Here is an 18152-nt window from a genome sequence, read left to right on the forward strand (position 1 = left end):
CTCAAAGACTGAACTTGTTGGTCATAATTTGTCTTTAAACCCATTACCCTAACCAAGCCTTATTTCTGACTTCTATTAGTAGGGAATGACGATCGCACCCACGTTCATCTCATGCATCTAGGGAAGGAAGCAAAGTTGTTTAAGTAAGAGTTAGTGCCTATGGAAAAGAGATTTGAATCGCTTTGTGGCAGGATAAGTTGTGATCTTACGGAGGAGGAAGGGTGGGCAGCAGGTACCACGAGCCCTCTGTCCCACACATCTAAAGAGGGGCGCTGAAATCCTTTCTATGGGCTCGTGCGTGGCAGCTGGTTATGTATATATATATATATATATATATATATATAATGTATTTTGTAAGAGTAAAACCATGTCCAATAGTGCCATTACCCCTCAGTAATTATCCCTCTAGCATATGAACTAGAGACAGACGTAAGTTATAATTCTGCGAGAAAGAAATACAGTGTATTTCATTCTCTAAGTAGCACCACAAAACCATAGTAGTGCACTAAGGGGTGCTTTCACTATCCTGCCTTGCATTCCAACTTTGTGAAGCACAGATAAAAGAACCGATTCAGTTTCAGCCCCTAAGGGTATGAGTGAACTCAGGTTTACCTCATGAAAGCAAGGAGTGGCTACTAGATAGACAATTAGTTCTGAGACTAAGAGATTGGACAGAGGTTATCAAGAGTTAGCTTGGGAACATGCCATGCCCTTAGCCTTAGTTGGAAGCTAAGCCAAAGCTAAGCTTGTAGGCTTGTAGGCTTGTAGAGAAAGCTATTGTTGCTCACCCCTATCTCTAAAGGGGCGCACACTCGTTACCACTAAACGACGAAGCCGGGAGCGGAAGGAGGGACTTGAACCCTCAACCGCTCAGGTCTACATCTCCAAAAAAATTGGGTGTTTTCGATTTCCATATTTGTGTTTGTCAGTTTTTATTTTTGATTTTCAGATTTGAAGCTTTTCGATTTATACCTTTTCGTTTATCATATTTGTAGGGTTTTATTTTTGTGATTTCTAGATTTGGTTTGTTTTCTATTTTCAAATTTGAAGCTTGATTTCAAGAACCCTCTTAGCATCCATGGGGTTAAAGGTATCATTTGGTTGCATCACACAATTAAACTCCAAGAACTCAAGCGATCGTTTGGATTTGTTTCATATGGCACCCACCACCTCGACAATCGTTTGGGTTTGTTTTCTTTTGCACCATCCACACAAACAGATCATCATCTATTTTCTATTTGAATTTGGTTTGTTTTGATTTTGATTTGAATTTGGTTTATTTATGACTTAGGTTTGTTTATTTAAGGGATTTTTGGAGTTCTGATCATTGTGGGTTTCTTGTAGAGGTTCTTGGACACAACATTAGTGTTGCAGATCAATGACAGGTTTGGGTTTCTGGTTTATAAACACACACACACATATACATAATTAATACATTATTTCAAAAAAAATATAACATATAGATATACGTTTCTTTTTAAATTAAAATTAAAATAAACAAGATAGAGTATAAAGACCAAAATACCCTTCGATCTTTAATTAGGTATGTAATATTATGGATCTGAATATTACAGAAGTAATAAGATTTAAGTGGTCAATTCAGAAGAAAAATGATTGTTAGACGAAATTTGGATGAGAAAAATGATTAGATGACCAAATTTAAACGAGTGAAATGCTAATTTAACTCAAAAATTTTACAATAGAATGTAGGGGTAAAATAGTAAACTGAACCTTGTTATTTATGTAAGGGATAGATAGGCCTATCGGCATTTGATTGGCTGACAATTTGGAGCTCAACACGGACTAACGAGAGCCAACAACACCTTCAGCGGAGGCCGCCTTCTCCGGAAAACTTGAAAAATATGGCGGTGGTAAGAGCACCTCCGACTACTACTGCTTTTCTAAACACCGTTGACCGTCGTCTCACTCCTGCCAACTGTCCGCCGCTCCGTCGTCTCACTCCCGCCAGAAATTCCTCCAGGATTTTAGCTATGGCTCCCAAAAAGAAGGTAGAATACGAACACAATGGCTCCTAAAATAAATTTAGATTTCAATTTAGTTTCGGATGTGAGAAGTAAAATATCAACTTCGTCTCAATCATCATGATTTTTTTTTGAATTCTCATATCGTGCAGTAGCATCGTAGCATCCAATCGCATACTTCTAGATTCGGATTTTGTTGTCCTTCGATTTAGAAGTTAAACATGAATGCAGGTGAACAAGTACGACAGTGGCTGGAAAAAGGAGTGGTTTGGGGCTGGGCTGTTCTTCGAAGGAAGTGAAGTAGTAGAAGTAGACGTATTCAAAAAGCTAGAGAAGCGTAAAGTTTTGAGCAACGTGGAGAAGGCAGGGCTGTTGTCGAAAGCTGAAGAGCTAGGGTTTACTCTCTCATCGATCGAGAAATTGGGGATTCTGTCAAAAGCCGAGGAATTAGGGCTTCTCAGCTTGCTTGAAACGGCAGCCGGATTCTCTCCTGCAGCTTTGGCATCGGCTTCGCTGCCAGTGTTGGTGGCAGCCATTCTAGCAGTTGTACTAATACCAGATGATTCCACCGCTCTCGTGGTGTCGCAGACCGTCCTAGCAGGTACGCTTGCCGCCACCGCAACCGGATTGTTTGTTGGTTCGATTGTGTTGGAGGGATTACAAGAAGCTGATTAGAGCTGTTCTTCCTTTGTATCATTTATCAATGAAGTTTTGTATTGTGAATACTCCAAGTTTGTTCTAATTCAAATTTGTTGCTAAGGTATGTGATTATACACATTGTAACTTTCAATTATGTGGAGGGATTTTATAAGGAATGTTAAACAACTTTTCTTTTTACTTGAGTTCAATATCATGGATTATTGTTCTATGTACTACATAACGAATTTGTACAATTGAATATAAAGTTGTGATCAACTTAGCAGTAAAGAGCTCTTGTTTAGCTAGAGTCGGGAGCGGGGTGGGTAACCTCAATCGATGTTGGCGCCTGCAGTAGCGCCTCTAGAGCCGCCCCCTTCTAGAGACTGAACTACCACTGGACTCTAGTACATGGTTGTTATCAAATCATGCCGTAAGGTATTAGGTTAAGTCCCGCCACTCCCTCGCCAAGGCCATTCATATTCTCTTTCTAGTTTCTAATATGGTTCCTTTTTATTTTTAGGCTTGACTTATGTTTTAGGGTCGTTTACCAAACGTTTACTTAGGTAAGTATTTACCGGTAAAATTCAACATTATCACCTACTTACTGGATAAGATTTTTGGTCCTTGTCATATTCATCCGCTAAAGTAACATGACTTGATAAGCAGTTAGGTAATCATTTGGTAAAAGGCGTGATTGTCATTGGTCCTTTCAAGCAACCAACAAATTCAAAAGGGTTTTGGACTCTTAAATCTATTCAGCCGATCTTAGGTATATCAAATTATAGTTTGTTGATTGCTTGAAACAAACCACAACAATCAATGTTTACATTGAAAATCTAGCCTATGATTTTTATTTTTATTTTGTGTTTAGGAATAATGATCGATTCGATGTTAACGGGTTCGTGAACGTAAAATTTCCATGAATAATAAAGTGATAGAAGGACAAAATGGTAAATTATATTACGATCGTGGATTTATCATGATGCAATAAACACTCAATTACGTAATTAAAATATCTGATTACACTGATTTTTTTTTCTAAAATTTACTTATTTGACTTGTTAACAATGAGTCATATTTTTTTTAGAAACAACAGATTTTATTAAAAAACCACCGAAGGCTAGCAAGATGCTAGCACTTACAACAAAGCCGCTAAAGGGCTGATACACCAAGCATTCCAATCAAGAGTATTACAAGACTTTGATCTAATTCTAATCCAATTATACGAAAAGAGCACGATCTCCTTGAAAATCACCACCGGACTTTTTATGGGTTTGTTGAAAACTAGCGCATTGCGATTCGTTCATATCACCCAAATGAACGCCATGAAAATTACTTCCAACGCCTCCTTAACTCTCTTCCCTTTGAAAGGAAATTGCGCTGCAGAAAAAAAATCCGCCAAGTTGGTAGCTTGATAAGGAAAACCCGACCACCAATTCTTTACATAAGCACCGATCTCCTTTGTAGACGAACATCCAAACAAGAGATGAACTTCCGTTTCTGGCTGACTTAGGCAACAAGGACAAAGAACCGAGCTCACCCGGACACCTCTTAAGGAGAGATTACATCTAGTGGGGAGTCTAGATTTTGAAAGACGCCAGATAAGCATATTCACTTTACCGGGCACTAATTTATTCCACTTCGTTATCCTTCCATCGGATTGTAAAACACCTTCCTCGATCTTACCCCGACACGTCTTGACTGAGAATACTCCGTCCTTGGATAGAATCCATCTTCGAACGCCATTGGTATCAACCGACCAAAAGTTGTTAACATGCAGTCCAACTTTACGGATGAGAGTATCCCATTTAGCAATAGCTCCCCATACACCCGGCTTCTTACAACCGTCACTAAAAATACCCCCTCTATCACCATGAAACGCCTTAATACTATCTCTCCAGATACTGCCTTCTTCGTTTAGAAACCTCGACCACCACTTAGCTAGGAGACTCCAATTAAGCGCCTTCAAACTACCGATGCCAATACCACCTTTATCCATATTGTTACAAGTAACTTTCCACTTAACCCAGATAATTTTCTTACTTTGTCCAAATCGGCCCCAAATGAATTGGTTCCTAAGACTTTCAAGGGTGTTAAGCACATTTTTCGAGACTTTAAACAGATAGAAAAGATAAACTCCCAAACTACCAAGAACTGATTTACACAGTATCTTCCTACCACCAAACGATAAAGACTTGGCCTTCCAAGCGCAGAGTTTCTCTTGGAATTTATCTACTAACTTATTCCAACTACTTCTCCTTCCCATCTGCGCACCTACCGGAAGACCCAAGTATTGGAACGGAATAGAAGAAAGCTTACAATTCATTCTTCGAGCGAGCAGCTCAGCTTCACAGGTGCCCGACCCAACGCCATACAAACAACTTTACTGCAAGTTGATTTTCAACCCCGACTAAAGATAAAAACATTTGAGCAAACGGATCAAATTTAGATCATTCGTTAACGACCAGTCACCCATAAATAGAGCATCGTTGGCATATTGGAGAATCTCTATTCTAAGGCCACCTCTGGGAAGAGACAGCTCGTTAAATACCCCTTTAATACGAGATTCATACATAACCACCCTAAGGGCCTCCATAGCTATAATGAAAAGAAAAGGGGCAAGAGGGTCACCTTGTCGCACACCATTTTCCATGATGAGCTCCTTAGTTGGGCTTCCATTCACAAGAATAGAGACACTTGCATTAGAAAGAATTCCTCGAGTCCACTTTCTCCAGGTATTACCGAATCCCATTCGACACATAACCTCGTCCAAAAAGTCCCAATTCAAGTTATCAAAAGCCTTCTCAAAATCAGCTTTAAAAATTAACACTTTACGTTTTGCCTTCCTAGCCCAAAAGATAGTCATATTATCAATTAGGGGGCCATCCAGAATGCATCGGAGTAAATTGTTGCTTTTTTTGGATCTCATTTAATTTATTTTTAATCTAAAAAAGATAACCCGAGGTTAAGGTGGGGATTTGGGTTCTTATGTGATAAATGAAGTTCAGGGAGCAACTTTGTAATTTTCTCTAAACCATTGGGACCAAATCTGTAATTCGCTTAAAGTTATCGAGTAAAAAGGTGAGAAAATGAAACTGGAGATGCGGGGTATCGATCCCCGTACCTCTCGCATGCTAAGCGAGCGCTCTACCATCTGAGCTACATCCCCGAGTGATATTAGTTTTACTTATCAAATACAAAACTTCATAGGAATCGAATTCTCACCTTCGATTATTTGTAATTCAACGAGCTCGCTCAAAATTTACTCGATCTTCGTCCAATGCATCTGTTTTGAGTTCTCTGATCTAGATTAGAACCTCCGGTGTACGCATTCTACTGATGATCAGTTGAATTTGTTTTTGTAAAAGATTGCTTCCTTATTTTATGTCAAAATCATCAGGATTTGACGATTGATGATGATGATTCTTTGGACTTCCTATGAGTATTGGACCATTTTGTGAGCTCTCGTTATCTCCCGGGCATTAGTCACTCAATAGTGTAAGCTGTCATTGATTTATTTGTACGGTGGTTTGGCGGAATGCTTTTTTTGCTTTTTGGAACAAGATTATCTTCTGAATTATCCTTTTCCCAAATGGAAATTCAAATGCATATTGAACTGTTGAAGATACTCACTTCAGAGATGATCATGCTTCAAGTGCTATCACTTCATATTACCCACCATTTTAGAGTCACACATTTGATTTGATTAGACATGATAGTGGTTCTAGCTTGTTCAATTTGCTTGTTTTTTTCTTGTTTTATGCCCACTATGTGTTTGCTTGGTTCTTCTCGTGGGAAACGTTTTATATTTTGCATTTTTTGCAAATTGAGCAAACTGAACGCAAAAGAAAAGGGTTGAGAAGAGATTAAAGGTGGGAAAGGGCCAGGGAAACCACTGTTATGCAGGAATACCTTTTGATTCATTTAGCAACCTAATGTGATTTGAATGCACACAAATTATACATAAATAATCCTTGTGTATTTGGAATTAATTGATAATAAGGAATATGCAATAATTATTAATCATCATCAGGCTTGGTTCTATTCTAAGAGTACAAAGGAACATACATGGCCATATATGGCTGAATAGTGATTAGTAAGTCTCATAAACTCACAGACATATAGGTAACTGCCTATAGAATAGATGCTATGGTTTAGAATATCAGACTCCTGATGACTTGCACAGCATTTGGATCTCATTTGAACCGTTGGTGCATTTTGATCCATACTTATAGCTTTTGGCCCACAGGAGATATACAAGGAAGTTCAGGCCACTTAATACGCACATTAACCAATAAAATCGTTCCAGATGATAATGATTTAAATTGCTGCCGATGAGCCATGGCTTGTGACTGAAGGTGCCTGTAACATGGTTCACTATAGAAACGAGTACTGAACTAAGATAGTAACCCATGGCTAATGAGGCCCAAGAGAGAGATGTTGCCAAAGATCTCATGCTAAATGGGGCCTCTGTAAAGAAGAAGTCCATCATTCCAGCCAAGCTGAAAAGATCAGCTGATCCAAGGAACAAGTATTGCAAAGAAACCCAAAGGAAAGTGATTGGCAGAGGTTCTTTGGAGTTCATTAGAGCATCCTGATATGCCACTCTTTTCCGTTTCTTTTCCACTAGAGCTGCAACTGCCATGGCCATGATGGAAAGAAATAACCCAATCCCTATTCGTTGTAAATGAGTTATGCCCATTTCCGTTTTAGTTATCCTCCTTGCAAACGGGATGATAACATGGTTATACATTGGTGCTAGTACCATAATGAAGAGGACAGGAAATACAGGAAGAGAAGCTGGTGGGACACGTAAAGAGCCAATCGTAGTGTTCATTGTAGCTGATTGTTGGACAGAAAAGGTAGAGAGTTGAGCAAGGCAGCAGTTGAGCATTATGGTTGATATGAACACAGGGAAAATCTTAAGGACGATTTTAACCTCTTCTACCTGTTTAATGGTGACCTCAAAGGTTGGGAAAGTAGACCTTTTGATAAGTGCCTTATTAAGGAATCTGAGATCTTCTGTTATGTTCCCAACCGTTACTTCCTCTTTCGCTTTACCATCTTCTTCCTTGTTTTCCCTTAAATTCGATGTGGGGGATGGGTGCGTGCTAACTACAGCATTTGTGGCGTTCCTGGAAAAGCAACTATTAAGAATTGCTGCAACAAGTACCTGGTGTAAACAAACTTAGCACTTCAGTTTTGTTGTTAATCCACCTGGTTCCAAGTAGCAAAGGTATAGCTAGACTAAGGTGCTACCTTACATATGGTTGTAATAGGACTTCCTGTTGGGAGTTTGATCCTGTAGACCGTGGAACCAAGTAAGAACATGGGGATGGAGATCAGAATTGCCAAGCTGGAGATACCAAAACCCCACTGCCATCCAATGTTGTCCTCAATCCACACAGCAAACGTCACTGCTACGAGTGCACCACAAGCAAGGCAAAATACATAGTAATTGAAAAATGATGATCTTTGCTTTCTTCCATGAATGGTGTCTTCATCAAATTGCTCAGCTCCATGAGGGGGAAGGGAACCTTTTATTCCTCCGACACCCAATGCTACCAGATAGAGGCCTATGAACAAAACTGCTTCTTTGCCACCTTCAGCTTCCTGGCATTTAGCATTCCTGTTGGTTGATGAACAGATTTCTGGTTCCAGGGAACGTGTGTGGGCTTGCACTGTAAGTATTAGAAGCCCCTGTTTCAATAGTCAAAATCAATTTACTGAAATTTAGCTAATAACTTTCTTTAACTTTACAAGGCTTTAAGGAGCCAATAAATAAAAGATGTTAACTTTCAAAAAATTACCTACAGTTAGTTCTTGACTTTCAAAATATTGATAAGCAGATCAGGCAAGGTTTTTGGGGACAACTATTGTGTTATGGATCCTAAATACTATATCTTGACCTTGCATGCATATTACACTAGGATTTGTTATAGAGACCTACTTCTGTTTCCAATTTCCAGCGGTTGGTTTACTGACTTTTACTTTGTTTTATTTGCCCTCATCCCATAGCCTGGCCCCAGATGATCTATTATGAATGATAAAAATTCATGGGCATGATATAAATCATATTTCTTGGGTTACATTGCATGGGTAAGCTGATGCTGAGACCATAAATGTTTAGGCCACGACAAATTTTAATTGGAAGATGCTAGTTGAAGCATAAATATTTCAATGTAATAACTTTTCTCTTTTTCTTAAATTGCATGGACCACACATGTGACAAGTCCATCTCTATCACACTAAAGTAAATAAAACAAAAACAAAACAAAACAAAACATAAAGATGTTATCAGGATTCAAATGGCGGTCATCTTGGTTTAACTCCAAGCACTACTCTCAGTTGCTTCAGTATATTCCTTGAAAAGAAAGCATCAGCATAAAATCTGATTACGATATTGAATCGTATTCAGCCATGATGAGATGTCCTATTCCTACTTCCCTTTTATGCAGGGAATTGAATAAATGGGTGTGTCACAGAACGTATATGGTTATTGAATTCCTAGCTCAATCTTCTCGTTGGTTCCAATAACGATTTAATTTTACTTAACAGAAGTTGTTTCAGTTTTAGTGGCTAGTTAATTATTGCATGTGTCATGTGGGAAGTAAAAATATGTTCAAAGAAACATCATATTTCAAACTCTTACCATAAGTTCAATTGTAGCACTTATCAGATAGATGCAATATGTGGTGAAGAAAGCATCAGCTAAGAAGCCACCAAGGAGAGCAAGGAGGAACGCGGTGCCCATGAAATTACTAACAATGTTGGAAGAGCTGGATGGTGAAAAATGCATGAATTTGGACAAATAGAGCACAAGGTTGCTTGCATTGGCCAGGTATGCTAGATTCTCCAATACCTCCACAACTATATGTTTTACACAAAGACAAAGTCAGATGCACTATTTTAGCCCGTAACCTTTAGAAGAGTTAATCAATATGAAAAGAACTTTTTATCAAATTTGCATCCTAAACCAGGATCTTTGGACCATAAGAATCGCCATATATATCTCTGGGTTTGGGATGGGTAAGAAAACAGTAAGGAAAGAAAAGCTCTATTTAACTAACATAAGACATAAAATGCTGCAAGTATGCCACCATGCTGGCCTTCTATAGCTGGTTTGTTTCTCCAATTGACATATCTGCTGGATTTGCTTATTTGGCATTCTTCATCCTACAAGGGCATCACAAACCAATATAATGATGCAAGAGAAAAAGAAAGTAGAATTCAAGAAAGAAGGTAATCGAAAAGGAGTAACAATATGATGAGTGGTACCATATCTTCTGCAAACTTGATCAGATGATCCTCCTACACCAAATAATAATGTTAAGGTTTTTTATGCAAAGTGGAAATGATGCATGGCATCTCATTTATACGCGGGTTCCAACCCACCTGGAATGGTCTAGAGTCTAGACACTAGACACCTTGAAAATGACTCCACCCGAGCACCTATTCTTCAAAATAGAGATTTTTGGAATATTTTTAACCTATTTTTTTTTCTTATGTATCCTTTAAAACTTTTTCCAAAATGAAGAAAGTAGGAGGGATAGAAGAAAAATCTCCAAATTTGGGTAATTTTCCGGGACTAAATGTTGAAAAAGAGAAAAAAATATTATTGATCCCACCAGTAATTAAATGTATTATCATTTTATATAAAAATTGTGATATTAGATCTATTGAATGTTTTAATAATATAATTTATATCGAAAACTCTAAAATGAAAAATCTGTTGATGAAAGTAAATGTCATTTTAAAGATTTTAACTTTTTTTTCTTCATTTTAGATGAATTAGAATCTGTTGGAAATGTTATAATGCTTTAACCAATTAGTTTGCAGCAGTCGTACCTACCACTATTTTATTGATTATTGTTTTTGAGAAAAAGGGCTTTTCCAAGTACATAAAATTTCAGCTACTTGTGTATTATCTTCTATGATATTCTTAACGGAACCGATGTGCTAGAGATAGTATGAGTGCTGGAAAAAGTGGCCAACATACCTGTTTTGGGCCCAAATATCGTGTGTAATTCAAGTGTATTTGGAAATATGTTTTTGGGTTCATTTCTTCTATGTGAGAGTTTCGTTTTGATATATCACATGTCTAAAACGGAGTTTGGGTGAATGAGAAATTGATTGTTAAAGTCCCCCTTTTGAATGAATGTTTATTATTATTACTTTAGAACAAGGGACATGTATGGATTATTCTTGTACCATTAATGGTTCAATTGAATTTGCACTATATCATGCATGTGATCTCAGGGGCATGTGTTTGATGCTTGGTGGGATGTTACTCATTCATGTGTTTTCTTCCTTACCAGACATAATTTGCTAGGACTATCCCATGAAACTGTGGGGAACATGATTATGAAATCCTCCAAACTGGGTGGACGGCAGAGGCTGACGTTGTATATCTCCCATGTTTTTGCCACTATGTAATGTCTTAGATTTTTCTTTTGGGAAGTTTAGTTCAATAGATTGTGTCTCCATGTAATGTAGATGCAGTTTTGACTGTAATATAACCACTCTGTATGGTTCAATTTAGACCTGATGTAAAGTGAAGCACTTGGAGATGGTATAACTTTTTTGGGTTTCTCATGCAGATCCTGAACAAAGGAAGCTAATTAATCATCAACTGTTGGAATAGCTGATTTAAGTTTAGCAAGATTACCAAGGTTTGTTACTTGCTTTCTGTACGTAATCTCATATCCAATTCCAGTTAAACTAGAATCATTGCAACTTATGGGTACATATATAACATATATGGAATGCTAAACTAAAGTCTAGGTTTTCCATGACGTCACGATAAGTGTATATGACGGAAATCAACCCAGAAATGGATTAATACCTTCGCAGAATGCACCATACCCCCATAAACTACAACTAGAATAATTCGTGGTCTTTTGTAAACACGAACTAGAATCCCAAGTAGTGCACGCTACGTCTTCTAGACCATGACAAAATGTGTGGGTATTTCGCTATATACTTGTTTTCCAATTAGAAAACTCACTTTATCTAAATCCTTGTCACCAGAAAATTCTAGTGTTGCGTATCAAATGTGTCTATCTGGTGTCACTATTGTACCTTCCAAATGTGTTTTTGGACTAGTAGCCTCCTTTTCTTAGCCAACCCCATGGACTTCGTTCCTGGACCATTTCTAGTACTGACATCAATGAAGGGTCATTAGCTATTTGAAACAAATATATGTGGTTTTTATTTTTTTAGGACCACCAATATGTCCTTTTTTTGAAGTATTTACATAATGTAATTATCATATCGTATCATTATAAATATATCATCGTATCTAAGTCATATCACAAACTAATAAGCATATTATACAAGGTATCCTCTCTCACAAAAAAAAAATATTATAGAACGAATGATAATCTTGAGTGTCAGCTCAACGGGAAAATAAAGGCTAGACCTAAGACTCCTCTACTTAGGTTACTGGTTCAAGTCTCATGAGGCCAATAGCTAGAGATTTTCCTTGTTATCTTTAGGCCTTATAGGATTAATGGAGGTGCATGCAAGTTGACCAGAATACTTACGGTTAAAAGGAATTATAAGATGAAGACATGTCCAAATGTTAACTTCAACAAATCTAATTCATTTGATGAGCGCCATAAAAGAATCTTTATCTTCAAAACGTATCCAATTTAGAACGATAACGTCTAATCACAAGCTTACCTCTCTTATCCGCAAAACAACGTGTTTCTTAAACATTCTATTCCGTTCAATCCTCTTTAAGAATTCCTCCCTCTATTACATGCAATTCTATAGATTATTTTAGTTTTATGTTATACATTTATTATATATATATATACATGTTGCTGATTTAATTACATACAAACTTGGTTCATCTGTTTTGTGTTAGGAATTGAGGTATAGACATGAATGATATAGTGGTCATGTGAATTCCTATCTTTAATTCATCCTCAACTTTTGGCTTTTGGAAGTCAAAAATGCCCACTAACAGATTAAGCAATGTCTTCCTGTCATATAGTGGAAGGGGTATCCATAACCGAACTTAAATGACATTTTAGTCATAAATCTGTTACTTTGCTTAATAACCTTTAAAACTAAGTCTTATTGCTGTTAAATAATATAATGCATGCATGTTGTGAAATGTTATTTTCTCATATCCCACATATTCAAATAAATTGCTTAATGAAATCACATAAAACAAACCATTGTTATATATTCGCAAGAAAACAGACTATTTTCAATTTCGAAATGATTGTCACTTGTCATCATGACCTTTTGCGTTTGTATTCAACTCAAAGGTCTTATCTGTTTATCTACTCGAGGATGATTTTTCAGATGGATGATCATGGATCTTTGGAAACTCACTTGTCATGGTCTTATGATTCGTCTAGACACTTGATCGTATTTATTTTAAATATATATGACAGATACTTACATCACATACTCACATTTGGTGAAGTTTGAACCTATAAGAAATAAGTATATGGATATTTTTCACAAAATTAACATTGGTATGGTGGTTTGTTCATTGCTCATCATATGTGAGGTCATGTGTTCAATTCTTTTATTGCAAGTTCTTTTAGAAACATAATAAATCTGAAATTAAAAGTTAAAAACTAAGAAAACGACATCGGATTCGAACTTAGGTTTGGGATGGAAAATTTGTATAGGCTTCAATCGAATTTCTACAAGAATCGGCTTAATCAAATTAGAAGTTCTCAAATTTCCATCATTTTGTTTGTCGTTTATATCATACTACTTCTGATTTTATACAAGAAAGTCTAGTTTTGTTATTTTTATTCAACACTTTTTGTTATTAATGATCCACTATTCTTAACGGATAGAATATTATAGAAAATGTTGTATTTTTTTTTTTTAATAATTGGACGAATGTCAACATCAGTAACATAGAGAAATTGGAATCATTTGCAAGTGGGTGCGATGGACGGTTTTTACAACCTGCAAGTTGAAGCCCGAAATTAATGGGAGACATGTTGTGGGTCAGTTTAACCGACCACATTTAACTGGAGGTTGATTTATCTAAATAATTGAAATCAAGTTATTTATTGTAACGGGCCGTTTAAGTAAACACTTATCCGGTAAGCACTTATCGATAAAATTCAACATTATTGCTTACTTATTGGGTAAGATTTTATTCACTAAAACGCATCGTATGCAACAATTTATCCCAGTAAACGCTAGCCATGGTAAGAGTCATCGTCCTCACTTACCAGGTAAGACTCTCGATTCTTGTCTTCGCTTTTACCGGGTAAGATTTTTATCTTGTATTTTAGGTTTGAAAGAAATTATTAAAACGGTGTCCGAATGGGTAATCGTCAACTATGTTTTTTTTAGTTTTTTCATTTGTTTTTCAGAATCAACTTTTTATAAGCTTTTTTTAATCGGCTTTATTTGGTGAACACAAGTATTTTTTGAGTGTTGTTTGGATGGACATAATGTAACTTATAAGCTAACTTATTGAAATGTTAGTTGTGACAGCGTTTTAGAACCTTTTTGACATTTTTTTTAATTATAACTCTTATTGACATTAATTATTATGTGTTTATATTAATTATAAGTAAATCTATATTATATTATAAAGCATTTGACAAAAATAGTTAAAAATCATTCTTTATACATGAAGTACTGTGTATTAATGCATATTACTTAAAATTTAAGATTACAAGTAAATTGCGCGTAATTACAACTTATTAAAGCTTTATTTTTTAATTCGTATAATTAACTGCAAATAAACATAATTAAATACAAAATAAACCTCTCATTTTAAATATGAAAAATCTAATATAGTTGAGATAACCATTGAGTTCTAACAGAATCATTATCTTTATAAAAAAAATTATCGTTAAGAAAAAAAAAATTACTTCATTTTGACTTTAATTGAAGTATATAACAAAAATTGTACAAAAAAACGAGAACTTTTAAATAGTTAATTTGATATTAATATCGATATACTTTTTCAAACTTTTATGATGCCTTCAAATTTATTTTCATTCAAAAGTAAAAGCATTATCTTTCTCAAAACCACATAAACTGTATTAGATCAACATAGACGAAAAATAAAATGAAACATTAAAATGAAGATGTATCTTACGGCATTATGCAAGTATCCTTCTAGTATTAATAATAATGAACTATTACTAATATTAATTAATAGTAATTAATTATTTTAATCAAAAATATTAATTAATTTCAGTTAATATTAGTTATTTAGAATATTATTAATTACATCAATTGTTTTTATATATTTTTTTTAATTATTATTCAATACTTTTAGTTATTCAAAAATCATATATAACAATTCTAAAAATGTTATGAAAATTACAGAAAAATTAAAATTATACTTATTCTTCTAACAGATAATAAAATTTTATTAAATGATTTTAATTTAATTACATACTTTATGTAATGGTTAGTTAAAATCATAGATTATTTAGATTTAGTTTTTCTTTATTATCTTGTATGTGTTAATTAACATTTTATATTATTAGAAGTTTTTTAATTATATTATGAAATATTGTAATTGACTAATTTTTCAAGATGTCATTTTTAGTCATTTTATATTTTTCATTTAGCTTTTCAGCTAGTTTTTGCAAAACATGATTTGTTCATCAGCTAGCTTCTAAGAGTATCTCTAAAGAGTTTTCCAAAATTAGAAAGTGGGAGAGAGGTGATGAAAATCTATAAATTTGGAGATTTCTCCAAAAACAATTTACTTAAGAAAAAGAAATGATTTTTTTTTATATTTTCTACCAATGAAAATCCTTGAAATTAAATGTTTATGAGTGAGAAATAATATTTTATGAATTGTATTGAATATTTTAATAATATAAATAACGGTGTAATCTCGAAAATGGAAAAGTTATTATTGTTGTATCTATATTTTTCTTGAATATTCTGATTTTTGATTCTCCATTTTAGAAAATCTATTGGAGATGTTCTGATAGTTGGTTTATAAGCTAGTTTGTAAAACCTAGTCTTCGTTATCAGGAAAAAGAAGTCAATAGAGACTATTGATGGCCAAAATCGGTTCAGGGCCGGTCCCAAGATTTCTCATAACCGGCTATAACCGATCCTGGTTGAAGAGATGAAGACCGGTCAGGCTAGTTTATAACCGGTTATGCGCCGCCGGTCCCGGTCCCCATCTTAAAAAAATATTTTTTTTAATTTTTTAATAATATATATTTTTAATACATTATTAAATTTGTCGTACGAGCCACTCAAATACACTTTAAAAATACGTTTATTACGAGAATTGAGAACATTTTTTGCGTTTTTTTGCAAATTAAGAACTTAGTATGTAAATCTCTCAACCTTGTTACATATTTATAGTGTTTAGAGGCCAAAAAAACACAAAAAAAAAAGGTCAAAAACGACTAGTTGACAGCTATATTTAAAAAAATGTCATTTATTTTTAATATTTCGGGCCGGGGCAGGCCGGGCCATAACCCATCCCGGTCCCGGTCCCGGTCCCGGTTCCACAAATCCGACAAAAACCATAACCGAATGTAACCGACAATCCCATAACCGGTCCTCACCGGTCCCGATTCCGGTCCTTCAGCGGTCACAGATCGGGCCGGGCCGGGCCAGGCCGGGCCGGTTTAGCCATCACTAAATTAAAGACTAATCCCAAAGCTCTAAAGAACAGCCAAAAAAATCCACAATGATGAATCTCGAACCCATGACTTGGAAAAATCTTAGAATTTATTTTCTTAAAAAACGGAAACTTGAAAGAAACCGTCGTTTTCAACTATTTGGGCCGACAAGCAAAGCTAGGGAGCCCAAACTAAATATATTATTGGGCCCCCATTTAGATTTAGGAATATGAGGTGGTTAAATATTTGTCATTTGAATTAAGTCCCTAATTTCTAACTTTGTTTTGAAAACTTAAAATTCTCATACTGTTTTATGGGCCAAATATTTTATTATTTGGGCTTCAGTTTCATATTCCATTTACGAAGTTATTGGGTTCACGCCATCACTTTAATTTAATAAGAATTACATGGTTTGTAAAGTAAACCTTCTCTGGACGATAGTATTTATGTTGGTTTGGGAAGCAAGAAACATGTTGACATTGAGAAAGAAAACAGATTCGTAGCTTCAATGGAAGTAATGCAAAAGAGTTAACGGGTGTTAGGTTTGAAAGTTTTGAGCTTTTGATCAAGAGTCTATTTTCTTTTCTAATGCTGTCAAATCTCAACTAAGTTTCCGAGATTCTTCAAGTCGACGGTTTTCCTTACGGAAGATTATCATACGTGAACCATATATATAGTCTCTCTCCTGCTACCTACCTGGAGTATTAATCTGTTAAAGTTATATCTGTTAAACCCTAGAATTTGGGAATCCTTTGGGAGGGTTGGGTTTAGAAAATCTATTCTTAGGTCATTTCCCCTTTCGGGATTTTTCTCTCGAACAAATCTAATGGTTTTTTTCCTCAAATTATGACTTCTCTTATTGTCAGTAATTATTTATACTCGGCTTCTCATTTCACACTACTATCAAATTCATATACAAAATGTGCCCAATGAAAAACAACCAATGACCAAACTAGAAGGAAAAACATAAAGGTTGCACTCTCCATGAAAGGGTTGATGTCCGTTTCGAATCCACGAATGCAACCGAAACATTATTCATTTATGACGTGATAGTGTCATGCATAAAGAGACTATTGTGCCAAACGACAAGGACGAAAATCCAATATTTCCCTGTTGCATTGAGATACGTTTGCGTTGTCATATAAATTCAACCCTTTGTATTACACTCGAACATCAMGAATTTAGAGAGAGAGAGAGACTGACTTTGAAAGGATTAGCATTATCTTTCAGAGTTCGCATCACAAATTGGTGATTGGTTTTGTAACTTTTCTTGTGGTTTCAGTTTCTCTTAGATGAATAAAGTTCCTCCATTAAAAAACTACAAGGGTGGTGTCTGATTGGTTTGAGCTTGTCTCCAAATGTCAAAAGTACCAAGAAGTCTCAGACTCAAATCCAATTAGAAACAAAAATCCCTTTTGTGGCCACGGAGGTTCAAACACGGTGACTCAAGGCTATTTGCAAAACAGGTGATCGCCCTGGGATTAGTTAACCCGCATAGCGGGTTGGATATCGAGGTTAATAAAAAAAAAATTCCTCCATTAACTTAACTTAATTCATATTATGTTAGTCTATACTATCTTATAAAGCAAATTTAGCAAAAGTCTTAAAGTCTTAAAATACTAAATGACCAAGATACCCTTATCTATACTACCTCACTTTTTCACCCCTTTCTCTCCTCACATACACTCACCTCCTCACATACACTCACCCTCTCACATTAAAACGATTTTTTTAAAATTATAATTTTAAATTTATATTTTATACCCCTATAATTAATTAATTAATTTACTTTACGTCATTTACTTTTAAATGTTTCATTTTAAATCTTTATCAAATTAACATACATAATCGTATATCAATTAAAACATGTTTAAAAAATACATTTTTATTTTAACAAGTTACACCATTATAATCGTCTCGTTAATACCTTCGAAAT

At 35.2% G+C, this 18152-nt stretch overlaps 2 protein-coding genes and 1 non-coding gene across 3 annotated transcripts; 1 reads left to right on the forward strand and 2 right to left on the reverse strand.

The window, feature by feature from the left end:
- The first annotated feature begins 1771 nt into the window (after positions 1-1771).
- On the forward strand, positions 1772-2821 carry LOC112509544. The gene is made up of 2 exons (XM_025114548.1): positions 1772-2009; positions 2214-2821. Exons 1-2 carry the CDS (start codon positions 1863-1865, stop codon positions 2655-2657), a joined length of 591 nt encoding a protein of 196 aa, XP_024970316.1. The 5' UTR covers positions 1772-1862; the 3' UTR covers positions 2658-2821.
- A 2896-nt stretch (positions 2822-5717) lies between these two features.
- TRNAA-AGC lies at positions 5718-5790 on the reverse strand. The gene has a single exon. It is a non-coding gene; the product is annotated as a tRNA-Ala (tRNA).
- An 879-nt stretch (positions 5791-6669) lies between these two features.
- Positions 6670-9946, reverse strand: LOC112509995 (protein NRT1/ PTR FAMILY 4.6-like). Its single transcript, XM_025115238.1, has 5 exons — positions 9900-9946; positions 9692-9797; positions 9274-9491; positions 7881-8321; positions 6670-7794 (listed from the first exon to the last, which is right to left on the reverse strand). The coding sequence occupies exons 1-5, from the start codon at positions 9900-9902 to the stop codon at positions 6784-6786; spliced, it is 1779 nt and encodes a 592-aa protein (XP_024971006.1). The 5' UTR covers positions 9903-9946; the 3' UTR covers positions 6670-6783.
- Positions 9947-18152: the final 8206 nt, after the last annotated feature.

The sequence above is a fragment of the Cynara cardunculus genome, assembly GCF_001531365.2.
Source record: "Cynara cardunculus var. scolymus isolate 2C chromosome LG 3, CcrdV1, whole genome shotgun sequence".
NCBI lineage: Eukaryota > Viridiplantae > Streptophyta > Magnoliopsida > Asterales > Asteraceae > Cynara > Cynara cardunculus.

Excerpts from the sequence above, each read along its gene's own strand:
- LOC112509544 (XM_025114548.1), top strand. The coding sequence starts at position 1,863 with ATGGCGGTGGTAAGAGCACCTCCGACTACTACTGCTTTTCTAAACACC. Across the intron at positions 2,010-2,213 it reads CTATGGCTCCCAAAAAGAAG|GTGAACAAGTACGACAGTGG; the intron begins GTAGAATACGAA and ends ACATGAATGCAG.
- LOC112509995 (XM_025115238.1), bottom strand. Across the intron at positions 8,322-9,273 it reads GTGCTACAATTGAACTTATG|GGGCTTCTAATACTTACAGT; the intron begins GTAAGAGTTTGA and ends CTATTGAAACAG. Across the intron at positions 7,795-7,880 it reads CTATTACAACCATATGTAAG|GTACTTGTTGCAGCAATTCT; the intron begins GTAGCACCTTAG and ends TGTTTACACCAG.